The sequence below is a fragment of the Pseudorca crassidens genome, chromosome 18 (assembly GCF_039906515.1).
Source record: "Pseudorca crassidens isolate mPseCra1 chromosome 18, mPseCra1.hap1, whole genome shotgun sequence".
Classification (NCBI taxonomy): Eukaryota; Metazoa; Chordata; class Mammalia; order Artiodactyla; family Delphinidae; genus Pseudorca; species Pseudorca crassidens.
Window position 1 is genome coordinate 74,640,547 of NC_090313.1, and position 18,467 is coordinate 74,659,013.

General features: G+C 50.9%; 1 protein-coding gene across 1 annotated transcript in view; it reads left to right on the top strand.

The window, feature by feature from the left end:
* Nucleotides 1–18,467, top strand: part of FLT1 (fms related receptor tyrosine kinase 1) — a 172,824-nt gene that overhangs the window by 141,468 nt on the left and 12,889 nt on the right. The window contains exons 18-25 of the mRNA XM_067713588.1: nt 1,684–1,788; nt 5,145–5,258; nt 6,683–6,771; nt 10,641–10,797; nt 11,230–11,327; nt 12,058–12,180; nt 14,151–14,262; nt 15,718–15,817. Coding sequence (XP_067569689.1) covers nt 1,684–1,788; nt 5,145–5,258; nt 6,683–6,771; nt 10,641–10,797; nt 11,230–11,327; nt 12,058–12,180; nt 14,151–14,262; nt 15,718–15,817 — 898 coding nt within the window. The remainder of the gene's footprint in view (nt 1–1,683; nt 1,789–5,144; nt 5,259–6,682; nt 6,772–10,640; nt 10,798–11,229; nt 11,328–12,057; nt 12,181–14,150; nt 14,263–15,717; nt 15,818–18,467) is intronic.

The following is an 18,467-nucleotide window of genomic DNA, read 5'->3' on the forward strand; positions in this document are numbered from 1 at the left end:
TTGCTATTTCTTGGACGCTTTTATCTGAAGAAGGGAGCAGAGACTCTATCCCTGTCTGTGGAGCATGCTTGGGAGGATGACCTGATCAGCCACGACAGGTGCACATTTGACCAGGGGAAGCGGGTCGTTTCACCAGTGTCTCCTCCTAACACAGAGCGTGTCCCCGTGAGACCCAGGCGGGAAGACGCCGCTGATGTCACTGGGGACGGAGCTCTTTCCACCTCCTCACTGGACGTGACCTCGGGTGGGTGGTGGGCGGGAGTTGCACATAAAAGTACAAAGCTTCTAATAGGATAAGGAAGCGGGAAAGCTTCATTACCAATTTTCTAGGAATCTTAAAACACAAACAACGAACTGTGTCTTTTGGGGGAAGGGACTGGCGTATGAAGAAGATAGGAAATAAAGAAGGAGGGAAAGTTAGCTCACTGAAGGCGCATTATCAGAACAGTCTCAGCGCGAGGACTTGGTCGGAACTGGAGGCTGTGTGTGGAAGTAACACTCCCCCTACCAGGACCTACTTTTGACCAGAGGCATTCTGTTGGCTTTCCAACACCCCCCGCCCCGCACCTGCCGCCAGAAGAACCCCAAAAAAGGCGACTTCTCAGGCTCACTCTTTCTTCTGCCGTATCATGCTTGAGTGCACAGCTTCTCTAGGTTGTACTCAGCAACCTGTTTCCTGGTGGAGCAGGAGGAAGCCCTGATAGAAAAGGTGGCGGAGGTGTTCCAGGGGCAGGGGTGGTCCCTCCTCATCTCTGTGCACCGTTCAGGTGTGCAACTCACGGGGGCCCCTCTGGCTACCCAGGACTGCATGAGACTTGCTGTCAGCATCTCACAAATTCCCAGATGCGACTCTTCATTCTGCACTAATACCCAGGGGACCCAGGTACATCAGGCACCAGGCCAAGTTCTGGGAAGATTCAGACATGGTCACTGCCCCTTTGAGTGAAGTTTGTCTCATTCAAGGGTGAGAAAAAAAAAAAAAAGTGTTTAACAGTCATTACGACGTAACGTACCGGGTACCGTGAATGAGACCTCACTTTGTCACTGCATCTGGCAACCAGCTCTCTGTGGCTGAAACAAATTACTAGGCCCATGTTTGGAACCATGAAGATTTATAATCATCATGTAAAGACACGTTGGAAATACTGGGAATATCTTGCCTGGCGAGGAGGTCTGAGAAACAACTTAATTATTTTTTGGTAGCTCTGAAGCATCATTATAACCAACAGCTGTAACCCCCCTTCTCCATTTCCTCCCTTTGCTGAAAACAGATCAGAAGAAGTAAGCTTAAGTGGCAAGAAGAGGGGCTTAGGTGAAACATAGGGAAATTTTTGTGGTAGTAACGTTAGTAAACAATGGAAAAGACCACTCAGGATGTGGGAGCCTCTCCCCACAAGAAGGACTTTGTAAAAGAGGAAACTGGCCATCCACCTGCACCAGACGCCTTCTAGGGGCCTAGCCTAGCTGCGAAGGATGAGGGCAACACAGTAGCACGATAAAGAGTTGAAAGGAAGATACCCCAGAAATGTGTCCTGACCCTTTTGGGGTCAGTTCATTGGAGGTTCCATTCAGAACTACATGCCACACACACACACACAGGGAAAAGGCCCTTTCTTCCTGAAAAGAGACTTAAACGCACCCTGCTGGCTTGGCAAACAAACCAATGTCTTCTTTTCATTGTAGGCAAATCACTTGGAAGAGGGGCTTTTGGAAAAGTGGTCCAAGCATCTGCATTTGGCATTAAGAAATCACCTACGTGCCGGACGGTGGCTGTAAAGATGCTGAAAGGTATGGATGGTGTAAGTTTGGCTTTCAGCTCACCCATTACGTCCCCTAAATGCTGGCCCAAGTTGGGTGTGGCCTAGGAACAGACAGAAGCCATTTCTGCTCTGGCCACAAAACTTGCTTCTGCTGGAAGCCCCTTGACCTCCGGAGCTTTAGATGAGACCAGCAGGAGCTCAGAATAAACCTTGGAAAGGAAACAGTTCAGCGTTATCCACGGGAAAATGATTTCCGTCTCCTCAGAGATCTTTCTCCTACCACATCTCAGATTTTTCTAGAGTACCAGGGACTCAAGCCCACAGGAACCACACGTACAAAGTTTGGGCATGATCCATTATGGCGTTATGATGGCAACTTAGCTGTACGTCATAAATCTCAAAGGCTTAGCTGGGGCTGAACCTCACTATAAAGTAAGAATATGAAGCTAGAACAGTTGAGTTGATCAGAACTTCAAGCTATTTTATAGCGTCAGGTCCCACCCATTAAACATTTCCTCTTTAGAAATAAAAGCAAAACAAAACCGAAAACAACAAACTATCTTCCTATGTTGAAGATACTATCACCCTGTGAGGCACTGGGAGGTAGAGACGAAGCACACGGTGACTTACGACCCGCCCCTAAGACAGCGTGAAAATGAAAAGTCACTGAAAGTCACGTCAGCCAAACATCTCCAAGACTCATAGGTCCTTTAAAGCATAGAAAATACTTCACTGTGATGAAATTGTCATGTTACTTCAATGCGTTTTAAGCTTCCCAAACCAAAAAGAAACAGGACTGAAAACCCAAAGGGCAATTTTCAGCTTTCCAAAGTCTCTAAGATATTGCCAGGGGATTTTGAGGCGTAGAAGGCTATGCGCCCAGCTAAGCAGGTAGCTGGCAGAGGTTCCAGCAGAAAGGCCCATGGGCTGAGGGAGACTTCAAAGCCTTCGTTTTCATCCAGCAGTGACACCGTCATTGTAAAAAGTCCCATGTAATAATATTTTTCCACTTCAAAAGGCTGTTGAGTGAAGGCTCTGATAAAACTCTGCAATGAACCTGACAGTTCTACTCTGAAAGTAGCCAGGGAAAGAGCTTTGCGTCCACAAAGCAGGCCTTGTTCAAGGTGAACTACCCAGATGATGGTGGGCATCTCTGTGAGAAAACCTGTAGTCCAGCACCCCCCATACCCCACTCCCACCCAGATTCTAAAGAGAAGAGGCATCAACGTGTCTTCCATGTGAGGAAGCACCAGACTAGGTACTTTACTTTAGTAGCTTGAACCGCATGAAGTTGCCACTTTTCTTATTTTTCTCTCTACAGCCTTTGTGAGGTAGATATTATTATCCCAACTTGCAGATGAAGAAACATGGCCCAGAAAGGTTAAACAGCCTCTGCAAGGCCACACAGCTGAGCAGTGCAAAACTAAGGGTTTGGGTGCCAGGCTCTCCCCCCCGCCACACACACACCTCAGTGCTACAGAAGGGCTGCAGAGGCACAGCCTCCTAGAAATGATCCATTGCTCCAAAATCCTGAAAATGCTCCTGGCCTGGGTTCTGGAGGCAAGCTAGTATATCCAGCCTTGAGATAAGTTGAAACTAAATCTGGAAGCATCTGTTTCCTCAGCTAGTTTTGTCTCCCTGCTTACTACCACACACCATCTCTAGGAGAGGCAAGTCGGCTGCCCATGCTTGTCTACTGTGGCTAAAGGGGCATCAACGCGTGGAGGGATGAGTTTGAGGGGGACATTCTGACTGGCAATTTTATTTTTTTAACGGGCCAGAGAATGTGTTCTATGCAATACAGAAATAGGGTGTGTAGTATCTGTATAAATGCTTATCTTTTTTTTTTTTTTAAGCCATCAGCCTTGATTGAAAAAGACTGCCAAGTCACCCACTATGTAACATTCCTAAAAAACTATTTTCATTCAAGCTTTCTTGTTTAAACTGGTTGGCCATCTGTTTCTAGGAGAAACTGGAAAGGCAGAATGTCAAACAAAGGCCATGAGTCAGAAGCTCTTTCAAAGTGCCCTTGAGCAAGACCTTTAACCTTTTTGGGCCTTAAGCCCATGTCTGAAATGAGAAGAGTAATCATGCTGTTTATTTGTCTAACAAATATTTGTTGAGCATCTACTGTGAGCCAATCCCAATCCCACCGGGAGGCTTCTAGAGTTTATCTGGTTATTATTAAAAAATGATTTGTGCTTATGAAATACCACGCTGGTGTCTACCACAATGTGAAGTGCACATCCTTCGCATGCACAGGTGCGGTGTGAAATGCACGGCCCGTTTCCAGGACTGTCCTGCAGAAACACTTGCACGCGGGTACAAAGGTCACAGGCTGTTTATTCCAGCCTATTTGTAATGGCAAGAACAAAAACAAAACAAAACTGCAGACAGTCTAAATGTCAGGAATGCCATTAATCAATTGAAAAGAATGGGGAAAGTCTATGACATTTAAAGGGGGGGAAAAGCAAATTATATATATCAAATTTGCTTTTATATTTTTATATATGATCCCATTTATGTAAACGGAAAAGACCTTTGATTGGGTACGTATAGTTATAAGTGCATAGAAAAAGCTCTGAAACGCCAAATGATGAACAGTGGTTACTGCTAAAAAGGTGAACTGGGGTGGCTTTCACTTTTCACTCTATAAACATCATATTGTTGAAATATGTTTACAGCAAGCTTATATGACTTTTTTTTCTTGTAAACATAATTAAAAATTTTTAAATGCCTTAGAAGTTAATCAATAAGAACAAACAGACAAGACAAACTTAATTTAGGCTTTAGACTCTGCTAATTCTTAGATTGACACTGTTTATCTCTGAGAATGAAGCTGAATTCAGATGCTCATGGAGCCTCATGACTTGAGATAACCCTGCAGACTCCGGAGAGGAAAAGGTTATAGAGAGAAAATAACACATGGCAGAGATGTTTACAGAAGTGGCCATTCTGCCCTTGCAGGCCCCTTTGTAACTTCTCAAAGCGGGGGAAGTGAGAAAAAGAGGTGAGGTGTGGGATCATCCCCCACCTGGAAAGTTCTCGCTGGGCCTGGTTCTGACGCAAGGAAGCCTTTGGAAGGCGCTCTCCCCAGGTGCCCAGCTCCGAGTCAGCACGTTACTGAACAGGACAAGGTCCACCAAGGGGAGACGTCCCGTGACTAACCCCACCACCGCCCTGCGCCTCACTGTAACCAAGACCCTTCTGGCTCAAGAGGGTGGGAGGAAGGAATACAGGCTGGAGGCTGGCCCTTCTGCAGACTGTGGGGAAGCCAGTGCAGTGAGGGCTGAGCACTGCCAAACACAGAGGGCAGGAGGGCCGGCCCAGAGGAAAGAGCCCCATTGTCCCGTTGCCTTGATTCTCCCCTTGATCCTCACACAGAGGGGGCCACGGCCAGTGAGTACAAGGCTCTGATGACCGAGCTCAAGATCTTGACCCACATCGGCCACCACCTGAACGTCGTCAACCTGCTGGGAGCCTGCACCAAGCAAGGAGGTAAAGGGGAAGCGAGGGCCTGCCCCGTCCCGGTTCATGCGGCCTGGCGAGCTCCCTGTCCCGCAGCCCTGCTCCCCCGCCTCCTGGCACATGGCCTGGTAATAGTCCAGAGGAAGCAGCCTGTCCGTTGATGGAAGGTGCTCCCATCCTGGAAGTGCCTTCCCTGGCTACTTAGCTTAAAGGTTCTGAACAGAAGGACTCCCTTTGAGACCTCCTTCCGCAGGCTCGAGGTCAAGTGCAGGGCGTTTTTCCCAGGATGACTTGGGAGGAGTATGACCGGAGCCAAGGTAAATGCACAGAAGGTTAGCATCCCTTGAAGCTTCATCCAGAGGAAGGAATCACTCCTGGCAGGCTCCCAGGAGGAGGTGGGGTGCGGACACGGCCTTCGGACAGGCCGTACCCACAGGGCCAAGTGCAGGGACAGGGTGCATTATGACTGAGGACTTGTACACCTTTCCATCCTCCCCTAGGGCGCCTTTAGTACTCCCAGCATGCCCCAGGACAGGGCCCACGTGCAGAAGCCTCTCTGGGGCCACTTCCGCTTTGACCCAGAACCGGAAGTTGTTCTTGCCCTGTGGGCCTAGAGCCCAGCGGGTGAGCGGTGGGGATGGCGCCTTCGGGGAGCCCAGGGGACCCGCAGTGCAGCTCGGGGCTTTCCTTTCCAACCCTCTGGCCTCTTTTGACTAGGGGTCGCCAAACGATGGCCGGTCAGCCTGGGAGCTTACTTTGACCGTTTTTAGTAGTTGGGGGTGGGGGGGAATATTTTGTGACATGGGAAAACGCTATGCAACTCAAATTTGTGCGTTCCTAAAGTTGGATTGGAGCGCGGCCACTCATTTGGTTGTACTGTCGTCTACAGGTGCTTTCCGGTTACAAAGGCAGAGAGCTGAGTAGTTGTGTGGCCTACAAGCCTAAAACAGTTACCGTCTCTGTCTCTTTCTTTATGAGTTTGCCGATCCCTGCTTTAGACCTTACAAGCCCTGGGGCAACCTCCGTGCAGACACCCCCAGGTGGCCATGCAGCTGGAGGGGGGGGTCAGGCCAGACAGGACCTGGGAGGGAGGGGCTGGTGTGACAGTGTCCTGAGGCCAAGGGGCCAAGAGGGTGGCTGGCAGTTACAGGTAGAGCCCTGACCTTGGCCCTTCCCCTCCCCTCCCCACAGTTCTTTCTCTCCTACTCTTTTTTCTGCTTCTTCCCCAGTCCGACCCCCACCAATTGTCTCCTTTTCCTTTTGTATATTTTTTTAAACCCCTTCTCAGGTCCAGTTGGAAAAACAAAAACAAAAAAACTCTCCCACCCCCAAGTTGCATCCCCCAGACCCCACTAATATAAAGACAAGTTGGTTTGAGGTTTCTCAGGCCCACTGATGGCTGGCAGATGGCTGGCTGGCTTGGTGTGGCTGAGCATGTGTCGTGTTGCCTGCAGGGCCTCTGATGGTGATTGTGGAATACTGCAAACACGGAAATCTCTCCAACTATCTCAAGAGCAAACGGGCCTTATTCCTTCTCAACAAGGTAAGGAACTTAGGGGTTGGAGGTTTTTCAAGACAGCAGTGAGTTTCCGTTTAGGCTGTAGCAGCATAAAGCAAGAGAAACTATTTTTCCATTGCCAACTAAAGAATGTCACTAGCCATCCATCCAGCTCTGCAAGGATTGAGTCATGAGCCACTGCAGTCGCTGACCTTTAACACACCCTGAAAGGAGTTCAGGGGCGGAGATCAGGAATGAGGCGCTCTGTGCTCTGGGAAAACTAGCAGAACAGGCCTTCAGATCGTTACATATTTTCAGGAGAAAATTTTTTTTTTTTTTGTGGAACCTGGATTCTTGCATCTTCTCATACTTAGAAAAGCCCCGAAACCATTAACTAAGATGTCTGTTCTGCATAACTAGTGGCAGCCTTCTGCCAAGATGTGTGCTTAATTGCACGTCCCCTTTTCACCAACAGCACGTATATGCTGACCTCGCCCCCTACCTCTTCAGAGCAGTTTCCCAAGAGCTCTCTGAGAGGCTGCTCCCGGGCTACAGTCCTCAGAAAGACACTGAGTGAACCCAACTCACAGCTTTTACGTTGTGCATTTTTTTCAGTCGACACCATGAATGACTGAGCTTAAAACACAATCTCTGCTTTTTTCGTTTAAGAAAATTTTTTTCTTTCCACGCTAATATAGCACACTCTTTTTCGGGTGAGCACAGAGAATATTCGAGCCCACTGTATGCAGTGATAATTAGAGATTAAAATTTACTAGCCATCTACCTAAATATCAAATCATCTTGATAAATTTCTCTCTGTCTCTTTCTCCATAGATACTCAGACATGCACAAATCACTTAGTCACTCATGTCTTAAAAGACGATGGCAAGCATAATCGTTTCCATTGATTAGATTAGAGAAATTAAGGACTCAGTCAACTGACTTTATAGTCAACAATAGAACAGTGACGGGGCCAGAGAAATCATTTTCTTCCCTCCCTACTGCCTTTTCTCCCACTTCCCCACACCTTCACCACCGATGTCACCCCTATACACATACTGAACCGGCCTTACCCACCAAAACAAAGCTATGTAATAAAAGGAACACAAGGGTCCAAGTCCTGAACGCAAACAGAGTTTAAAAGGGATTACTGAGTGAAGGAGAGTTGAATAAACCTTTGCCAATGTGACCTATTTCACCAATGGTGTGTCCTTCTCTGGACTAGAGAAGCCCACGAGACAATGATTTGACATTATTAACCTGTAATCAGCAGTGTCGCTGATGAACCCATGTAGCTTGGTGGTTTAGGCGCTCAGAGTCCAGGCTCAGACTTCCTGGATTTAAATCCTATCTCTGCCACTCAAGAAATCTGGGACCTTGGGCACGTTACTCAGTCTCTCTAAGTTTCAGTTTCCTCATTTATTAAATGGAGATAATAGAACCCAGCTGACGGAATTGTTGAATCAAATTCCGTTCATCTCTCCATAAATGTTAATTACCATCATCATCATCATTGATCCACCGAGATAGAAAGACTGGGTGAATCTAACTTAATGCCACTCATCTATATGATCTGGATGACGGATAAGGTATGCGACACCCAAGAATGATGCCCGTCTCTGTCATGCGAGTGAGATTCTCATGGGGCACACGAAGAAGACCCACCGGACAGCTGCCCATTCTCTCAGCCTCTGATCCAACCGGAGACACAGGTTTTCTACCAGACTGGCAACATATACGCAAGAACATACTTTCCCAATTTTAAACCATGCCCTCTAATAATGAGACTCTTGAAGCTGAAAGGGAACTTTGTGACCAGCTAGCCTACACGCTCACGTTACCGAGGTGCCCAGAAAAGTCAAGTGACTGGCCTTAAGGACACACAAGGCAAGAGATGACGTCGAGGAGAAAACCCAGCTCTCCTGACTCGCCCCCCCCCCCCAATGCTTTTTCCATGCACTGCACTGGGTAAAGAGGGGAAAAAAACATAAGAAAAACGGGAGACTGGTGCCCTGGGCTGAGAGCAGTACAAACTCTCCTCAGTCCTGAAATCCTGGGCTGGCTTCAGGAAGAACTAATCCAGCAAGAATACCCCAGGGACCCGGGCAGGATGGAACGTTTGGGTTCGTGCGTCCTTTGTTTGAAGAGATTGCTTCCTTCTCTGGCTATATTTAATGATTCACCTCCCTCTTGGTGGAGCTTAGTGTTTTCGTGGAAAACACACGGCTGTGTTTCATATTTGGAACCTAAAGGAAAAACCAAATGGCCAAACAGAAATGGGATATTTCATTTTCCAAGTAAGTTCACTAGATCTTTACATATTATATGTAATAAATTCCCTGTATTCTGTCAGAGTCCCAAAAGTTCAATAAATCAACATTTACCAGAAATGGTTACCAATAAGCAAAACTAAATATGCCGTTGATTGGGAGTCAGGAAGGGGTGAAGGAGTCTTGAGTTACGGTCCTTGGAGTCACGCCAAAGACTCGAGCCCTTTTCACCCCAGCATCTTTGCCAGCCCCCTTCCGCTGCTGCCTTCTGTCCTGGGAAGGGTCTTGTGGAAAATACAGTTTCTGTCCCCCACTGAGCAGAATCGAGTCTAACTGCCTCGGGGACACGTAATAACCAAGAGTTACGATCTCCATCTCCACTCAGGTAGGTCACCTGGACGGCAGTCGGGGTTCCCTCTGAGGCCTGACTCCCCTTCTGCGGCACAGGAGGGTCTCTTGTCGAGGGGGCAGGAGCCGGGGACCCTCCACGCTTCCAGGGTTTGTCAGGCTGAAGCAGCCTCCTCTGTCCTCTGCTTGCTCCCACGGCGCCCTCTAGTGGAGGGACCGTTCCCACTTCGTGACACTTCCAGGAAAAGCCACGGAAGGATGGGGAGCCTGGGGAATCTCAGCCCTGCCCCGAAGGGCGGGCGGATCGGGGGACACCACTGAACCCCAGTCCCTCTCCGACCCTGTCTGGCACTGCCATCTAGCAGGACTGAGCTAGGTACTCGGTCGAGTCCTGAAGCCACTGGGAGTCCTGTTTCTAGTGTCACAGTGATGAGGTGAATTACGAAAAGGTGATAAAAATCTTTTCTGGTTCCACCCTGAATCAACAACTCCTTTCCCGTGAGTCAAAACGTAACAAGATGATCGAGCTCTTCCGATGAGAGAAAGGAAACCCAGAAAAGCAAGGTGGTTTGTTCGAGATCACATGGTCAATGAAAGAACCAGATACACACCAGGGCTTAGAGGCCCAGTCCAGGGTGAAAGGCCTTTTCTACCTTCGTTAGCATCAAACTCTATCTTTGTTCTGAATGCAGGGGAGACAAGGAAACGTTCATGCTCCCTCCTTCTCCAAGGAAACCAGAGAAATTGGTAACTGCGGCCTTCTCTTATTACTCCTCCCAGGGATTACAAAGGCCCCGAGTTGACCGGGGATCCTTTTCTGTCATCCCGTATCCTCTTTCACAAGATGGCGCACGGCATGGAAAAGCGCTCAAGGGCATAGATTGGAGTTGGCCAAACCTGGGTTCAAGCTTTGCCATTTACTAGCTGCATGTGACTTCGATTACCTGACTTCTCTGAACATAATTCCCTCGTGTATTACAAGCAAGAACTACTTCATAAAATTGTTGGAAAGATTAAAAGAGAAAATGTCCCGAAGATTCTTAGTGTACTGGCTCACACCGAGTGAGCTCTCAGTTAATAGCAGCTGCTGTGGATATTCCTTTATCCTCCCCGAGATGCTGTCAGGGAGCCCAAGAGCAGAAGAGACTCCACAACCCCAGGCGAAGCCAGGCTACTAATTTACTATCCATTTTGTCGGACGACATTCTCCTAGGGCAGGCGAGTGCCAGCTTGAGGGACTGGTCTCCCCGTTACTGTTCTGTCCCTTTCATCTGTGTCTTTCTTGGTCTGTTAAAGGATGCAGCCTTACACGTGGAGCCTAAGAAAGAGAAAATGGAGCCAGACCTGGAGCAGGGCGAGAAACAAAGACTAGATAGTGTTACCAGCAGCGAGAGCTTCGCAAGCTCCGGGTTTCAGGAGGATAAAAGTCTGAGTGATGCCGAGGAAGAGGAGGGTAGGTATTAATTCCTTCCTGTCCTACAGTCTGGGATATTTTTACAGCAGACTGTGCATCTCTGAAATAGTTTTCTTATTTATCACCCTAGTAAACACCCATGGGAGACTCGAAGCGTAATGTCCTGGGGAGATAAGATTTGAATTTAGATTATTTATAGAGTTACTAATTTTGACAGGGAACTGTCCAGTTGTCTCCCCTCCGGCCTTTCTGTCTTCATGGATCATCCCCTGCCCCCCGTGCTTGGGCAAAATGGGCTAGAGGCCTGGAAAAATCTCGGATATTCATGTTGAAACTCAAAAATGCTCTCGAAAATGAACTCTGATCTACTTGTTGGTTTGTTTCGTGTTTTGCTAACATTGTTCCAATAAACTGGGATTTGGTGGCATAACAAGAGCCATTACAAACAGTTACGGTTTTAATGCTTTCCAGATTCTGACGATTTCTACAAGCAGCCCATCACTATGGAAGATCTGATTTCTTACAGTTTTCAAGTGGCCAGAGGCATGGAGTTTTTGTCTTCCAGAAAGGTCAGCCTCACGATCTTTACTGTTTTGCTTCTTCACCAGGCTCGGTCGTGTGGATGTTCACATGGGCAAACACACACCTGTGCTATAAATCCACTTTTCCTCGTATTTGCTTGTATGTGTGTCCTTAAATGTAGAGTGAACTTCACAACACACGACCTAATTTATCCTGATATGAGGAAGTTTGAGTACAGTGACTCTTGGGTACCAGCAGGTAGAACTCAATTCCAGGGGAAAAGCTCGCTGGGTTTCAGACTAGATGAACCTGGCACCTGTGCTCCACAACGTCCTCTGGCGTGTTTTCAGAGCTGGCCAGACTCTCAGACTACACGACTCCATGGGAGGGCCTCTATTAATACATCCCAGTGGGGTCCTCCCAGGAAACTCCAGCTAGATCGTGATCTGATCTCAGCAGCTCAGGATAAGAGGTTTTGGGGAAGTTGTGCTCCCTGGGAGAACCCGATGGCCAGCTCTGTTTCCCCGATGCTGTCCTGCAACACAGTAGCAAAGAGGATTCGGGACCCTTCTTGACTTGGGGGCCTCCGGGGGTCTGTACTGGTAGAGAAGTGCTTCACGTTTGGGGCGACGCCACATGCGTCGGGAGCCGCTCCCTTCATGTAAAGGAAGCGTGCGAAAGGGATCCCCGAGTTCAGAAGGAGAACACTGAGAAGGCGCAGGCAATCAGCCGATGAGATCGAGGACATGCACTGATCATGCCACTGTTTTATTCTAGTGCATTCATCGGGACCTGGCAGCACGAAATATACTGCTGTCTGAGAACAACGTGGTGAAGATTTGCGATTTTGGCCTTGCCCGGGATATTTATAAGAACCCCGATTACGTGAGAAAAGGAGATGTAAGTCAGTTGGACGTTTCTTGGGCTCATTTAGGCCCTATCATTTCCAAACCACAGACCAAAGCCCTCGGCAGGGGTCGCTGAAAACCAGCACGCGCTTCCTGTGGAGGCGAATGGTCCGCGTGCACCGTGGACCCGAGAGCCCTCGCACGGGGCTCCGGGAGGCCACGGTCCCCTCCTCCTGTCCTTCCCCTGTCCCTGCTCGGCTCCTGTCCTTTGGGCTCCGGAGCGCTGTTCAGTGGGCCCTGCGGGGACCACAGCGTCCCCTCCCCTTTGCCCCCTGGGGGAGTTCCCTGGGCCGCTGGAAAGAACAGCCTGGACTCTTCCCCTCAGATAAACCCGGGTGATGGATTCAGCAGGTGTACACATCTCAGGAAGGGCGGGGGCAGGCGTCAGGATGACCTTGCCGGGGAGGAAATCGCGTCCCTCCCGGGTTTGCCTTCAGACCCAGCATCGCTGCCAGCTCACACGGGCCTCTCCTCCCCGCCTGTTTCTGAACATAGTGTTATTTTTGCTTTTGCGGGTGACCTCCTGTGCCCCCTCTTCTCTGGCCTTTACCCTGAAGCCTTAATTAAGTCTGTGTCTGGGCTCTGATGACTACTCCACAGTCGCGGTTCTCAAACTTGAGCGAGCACACACATCACCTGGAGAGCCTGTTCAGCTGAAAGTCTTGGGTGGAGCCTGAGAATGTGCCTCAGCTGGTCCCAGGACTACACTTTGAGAACCACTTCTCCTCCACAGTTTTTTTTCCTGTTTTTTTTTTTTTTCTGGCTGCACTGTGAGGCATGTGGGATCTTAGTTCCCTGGCCAGGGATCGAACCTTCACCCCCTGCACTGGAAGCACAGTGTCTTAACTGCTGGACCACCATGGAAGTCCCCCACTCTTTCTTTCTTTTATTTATTAATTTTTTGGCTGCGTTGGGTCTTTATTGCTGCGTGCGGGCTTTCTCTAGCTGCGACGAGCAGGGGCTGCTCTTCGTTGCAGTTCATGGGCTTCTCATTGCGGTGGCTTCTCTTGTTGCAGGGAACGGGCTCTAGGCACGCACGCGGGGTCAGTAGTTGTGGCTCGCGGGCTCTAGAGCGCAGGCTCAGTAGTTGTGGCGCACGGGCTTAGCTGCTCCGTGGCATGTGGGATCTTCCTGGACCAGGGCTCAAACCCATGTCCCCTGCATTGGCAGGCGGATTCTTAACCACTGTGCCACCAGGGAAGCCCAGCCCCACTGTTTCTTTTTATAAAAGGAAAACAACAAGCTTTCCTTGAGAGCCCTGATTTGCAAAGATGGCATCTACCCACGTGTCAGTCTGTGCTTCTTTTGTGTCCATCCGTGTCTCTTTCAGCCTCTCCCTGGCCCTCCCCCCTCTTTTTCTCTTTGTCTCTCCACTATCCCAGGCTCCCTGTCAATCCCCATCCCTCTGAAGTGGCCGGGCCTAACTCACTGGAGTTCCTGCTTGAAAGCCAGCCACATGGCGTCCTGAATACTGTCCATCAACTATCAACTTCCTTCTTTCTGGCGCCTTTGCCAACTCCCCCCATTCAATGACTTTTTAAATCCTTTTTTTTTTTTTTTTTTTTAATAGGAATGACTTTCGAAATCCTTAAGAAAAATTCCAGGAAATTATCGAGTTTCAGGATGCCTTCTACTTCAGATCACTCTTTCCCAGGTCTCTGTAGAGTGTGAGCTCTTGTGGGGAGAAGGATTTCTTACAGAGTGAGAGTCAGGACATGCTGTGCTCGTAGGAAGGGCTCAGTGAACAACTGCTGCCATCACAGGAACTGGTGTAGCACACCGCTCTCCCCCTTGCAGCGTAACACTGCATGTTATGAGTTTCCTCCATGCTGGGAAACCATCGCTGCTCTAGGAAATGACTTATAGGCCAAATGTTATCTGGGAGGTGACCCCGTGGGCACATGGGTTGAATGTGCTCTGTCGTCACGTTCTCCTGCTCAAGGCCCCCTTGCCCTTTTCTAGACTCGACTTCCTCTGAAGTGGATGGCTCCCGAATCCATCTTTGACAAAAGCTACAGCACTAAGAGCGACGTGTGGTCTTACGGAGTACTGCTGTGGGAGATCTTCTCCTTAGGTAAACCCGGGGGCAGGACGCGAGCAGACGGGCCAGGACCGCGCGCCCCCTCTGCCGAGCCTCCGCGGGCAGATCAGCATCTGACACCCACGTAGGCTCAGGCGGGTGGCGTGTGCACGTGCGCCTGCGCCGCAAAGATGTTCGTAGGGCCGTGAACGAGGTCTGACCGGAGTAAGAGCCGCAGTCAGGCTTGTCTTCAGCCAGTCTGGCTGCTCCTTCCCTGTCCTCGGCCCCCTTCTTCTAATTCCTCAAACACCCATTCCTCTTCCCTCCCTGCGTCCCCCCCTCCCCGCAGAATTTCCCAGGAAAGACCCAACAAACACAGCTCAACCCGTGCCTCTGATGTCAGCACAGCCAGCCCCCGACACTGGTTTACGCTGGTTGTATTTACCCTGCTTCCACCAGCACCCACTGCGGTGGCTGGAAGCCGCGTCCAAGGCGCTCAAGCACAGGTGCGCCCGGAGCCCCCATCTGCTCGCAGACACGCACCGAGGCCTCCCGAACGCCGGGTCTAGCCAAGAGGCTTTCGGACTTTGCCAGAAACTTGCCTTGCAGAGCAAATAAAAAGTCACCCAGTAACATCCCTGGTTTCCTGTAATGTGTGAAAAACATTCCTCTGCTTTCGATGACAGGCACCTGTTGCTTCCAGTCTTTGAAAGCAGCTTGGCGGCCACAGTGGCCCCGCGGTGACACAGGGCCAGTGCTGCACGCCGCCCAGCTGCTTCCTCCTGACAGCAATCACTCGAAAGTGCAGACAAACAAATGCTGAGACAGACTCGGTTCGAGGTCTGGAACAGGGCAGATCGGGAGGGCCTGCTACCCCCGAGCCCTCCCTCAGCCACCAGTCCCTCTAAGAGGGACGGTTACCTGCGATCCTGCCCAGAAAAACTGGCAAAAGGCAAAGTCCCGGCTCCTCGGGGCCCCCTGCAAGCCCCGCCCCACAGCAGCCAGCCCAGTCCCGCAGCTCCTGGCCCCCTTCCCTCGGGCCCCTCATGGCAACCGGTCCCCCAGTGCTGTGCGAACCTCACACGAGAGTAGTGAGTTCAAGTCGTTCTCAGTGAGGTGCGAGTGAGCCACCAGTGACCGCCTCCGAGTCTACTGGCTTTTTAAAAAGCAGCTCATTAACTCAAGGGAGGAGTCTAAAGGCTGGGCTTTCTCTAGGGTTCCTTGTAGGGGGAGGGGAGGGACCCCTCAGGTGCCACCCTTTCTCCTGACCCAACAGACCAGAGCAGCCATGGGAACGGCCTGCGGGCATCTGACACCCAGCACCAGGGCGCCGAGCGCCAGCAAGGATCCGCTGAGCTGCCCTGGGGCTTGCGCTGGGCGCTGAGGTCCGTTCCCATCACCAGGAGTTCACTACCCAGCCCTCCCCTGGAAGGGAGGAAAGAGACACGGAATGGCCCCCCGGGGCGTTTCGTGCCCTGAGGCCATAACGTGCCCTGTGTTCCGGTACAGGTGGGTCCCCGTACCCGGGCGTGCAGATGGACGAGGACTTCTGCAGCCGCCTGAAGGACGGCATGAGGATGCGGGCCCCGGAGTACGCCACGCCCGAAATGTGAGCCCCCGTCACCTCCAGCCCATGGCTCCCCACCCCCGCACCCCCGGCCAGGCCGCCCCAGGAAGGGGACGTGCTGCTGACGTCCAGAGCCCCTGTCCTGGGAGATGCAGGGGGCTCTCCTTACCCCAGAGTCGCCCCTGCCTAGCCCCCTGGGGCCCAGCCGTGCCGGGAGCACGTTCCAGAAGCGAGGCGTCACATCCTGGACCCGTCCCTACCTAGGGCTTCTCTCCACCCCCGACGTAGCTGCGAGCCGAGGTTAGGAACGCAGCTTCTAGCTAGGAGCCCGGGCACAACTGAACAGCCCGCCCGGGAAGTGGAGGCCAGACCCCGTGCCCGCTCACAAAGTGGGCCCACGGCCTCCGCAGCTGACCGGCCCTCCAGCCACACCCGGGACCGTGGGGGGCTGGCTGGAGCGTAGGGGGAGACGTGGAGGAGAGGAACGGGGGTCTGGACTGGGTAGGAACCCTGCTCCCCAGAGGCCCGCGTGGGCAACAAGGCACCTTCAGCCTGTGCGGAGCAGGCGGCTGGGGCTGCTGCTGGCGGGGGCCCCTCTGCTTGGCCCCGTGGCTCTAGGAGGACGGGAGGACCAGGGTGAGGGCTGTCCACCTTGGACAAGCGCTTGCTCGCCCCTCTCAGACTCTGTCTTCCTGACGCTCTGTGGGTGTTTTGCCCTGAGGCCTGGGCAGGAAGGTGATGACCCCGGCAGTTCTGTCAGGCTGCTAGACAGGGACTCCCCCCCCCCCCCCCCGCCCTGTCCATGCTCGCGGCGGTACCACCTTTCCCGAACAGACAGGGGGCCCTCCCCCTCCCACCCGCACAACTTGGGGCTGTGAGGAGCCCCTCGACGGCCTTTGGGAGGAGTCGGAGGGAACGAAGGAAGTGTGCGCTTGGCCAAAGTGCCCTCTCTTTCCTTCACGGCCCAGAGACAAGCTAGGTCAGACCCGGGACCGTGAGGACGGGGGACTCGGGCCACGGAGGCGGGGCTGGGGAGCGGCCTGAGTGCAGAGGGGAGAAGGGACCCGGCCTTCTCAGTCGTACGTGGTGTCCTTGCCAGCAAAGCACAAGGCCCTTCTGAGAGCTGGGGACGCGGCTAGATTAGCCCCAGGCCTGCGCTGGACTGGAGAGGGATTTTAAAGGCGGGAGAGTTCTCAAGTGCTCACTGCTTTTACGTGGTGGACAGGGGCAGACACCAGGAGGTCTGGTTTAAAATGAGATGACTTTGCACTTTACAGTTTTCTAAGCGAAGATCCCAGCCCGCTTGAGGGGCAGGCAGACAGGAATTTTCACCTGAATTGGATGCGTGACGAAACTAAGCCTCTGAGAAGTCTCATGATTTGTCAGCTAAGTAGAGAGGAGACAGATTTAAAGGCAGTCCACTGGACTGAGCTCCCTAGATCACAGGACTGTTAAGTTAGGAATATACCCCATGTTCCTTAGAAGAAACGTCTAATATGTCCACTCATGCTTTGAATTAAATATTTCCTTGGACTTTCCATATAATCTGAAAATCTCAAAAGCAAGTCCCCAGTGACTAACAGTAATGACTGCGGTCGCCAACCACAGCCTTTATTAGTTATTTAGTGCTTATTAAGCGTCAGGCACTGTCTTAAGCACTGTAACATATTAATTTACCTCATTCTCATAACAACCCTATAACGTGGGTGCTGTTATTATCTCCGTCTTACAGATGAGACAACCAAGGCACAGAACACCTAAGTGATTTGCCACTTTGCCAATTAGTTAAGCAAACCGAGTCTGAGTCCAGAGCCCCCAGCACCACGCTACACGCCTGCAGGGTGTGTTTCCAATTCTTATCCAGGTTCTGGTCCAAAACAACTCACATCAGCTTTGGGCCCAAAACTCACTTGGACTTTATCAAACCTTCAAGTCTTTATATAAGGTAGCACTTGTACCCCAGTCCACAGAAAGAAGGATGGTCCCTCAATTCTAGGGAGTTTATTTTAGAAACTATAAAAACAAAGAAGGAGCTTTGTGATCCGTTTGTTGAGAAGTCCAGAATTCAAACCTTCAGCGTTTGAAAGCTGTTGGAGTCATTTCCCTCCTGTTTGTTCCAACAGCGGGAAGGCCCGGGTGAGGATGAAGGGCAGCTCTCAGAACTAGGGTTCTGTGACCTGAACTTGGTCTAAATTGGCGTGCCCTTGGGAGCTTGGGTGATAGCTTGGAAAGGAAGCTTTTCTCACAGTCCCGTCACCCCTGGCTCATTTTCTAGAAGGGCCATGGGGTTGGGTGTAACTGGTGTCTCTTTTCTTTATTAAACCTGTTTACTTAGTGATGTAAAACGGTTTTAACGTGAGTCACTCATTCCTCGCCCAGAGCCTGTTTAATCAGATGTCTTTCAATAAGGGAAGAAATAATGAATGTTTTGATTTTTTTTTTCCTTTTCTTTGGTGTTTGAGATGATTTGCACTGAATCTTAGGCAAGAGGAGTGGAAACTAGAAGTCAGAAACCAAGAATCAAAATAAAAAACAGCAAGAGTTGCAGGTGGTCCCTTCGGCTGGTTTCAGCAGAGAGGAACCTGGGAGAATCCTGTTCACAGGCCTTGCATTTCCCCCACCAGCTGCCTCTCAGCAGCGAAGTGATGCTGGTCGGGATAAGCCTGGGGCCTCTGCTTGACCAAATGCTCCC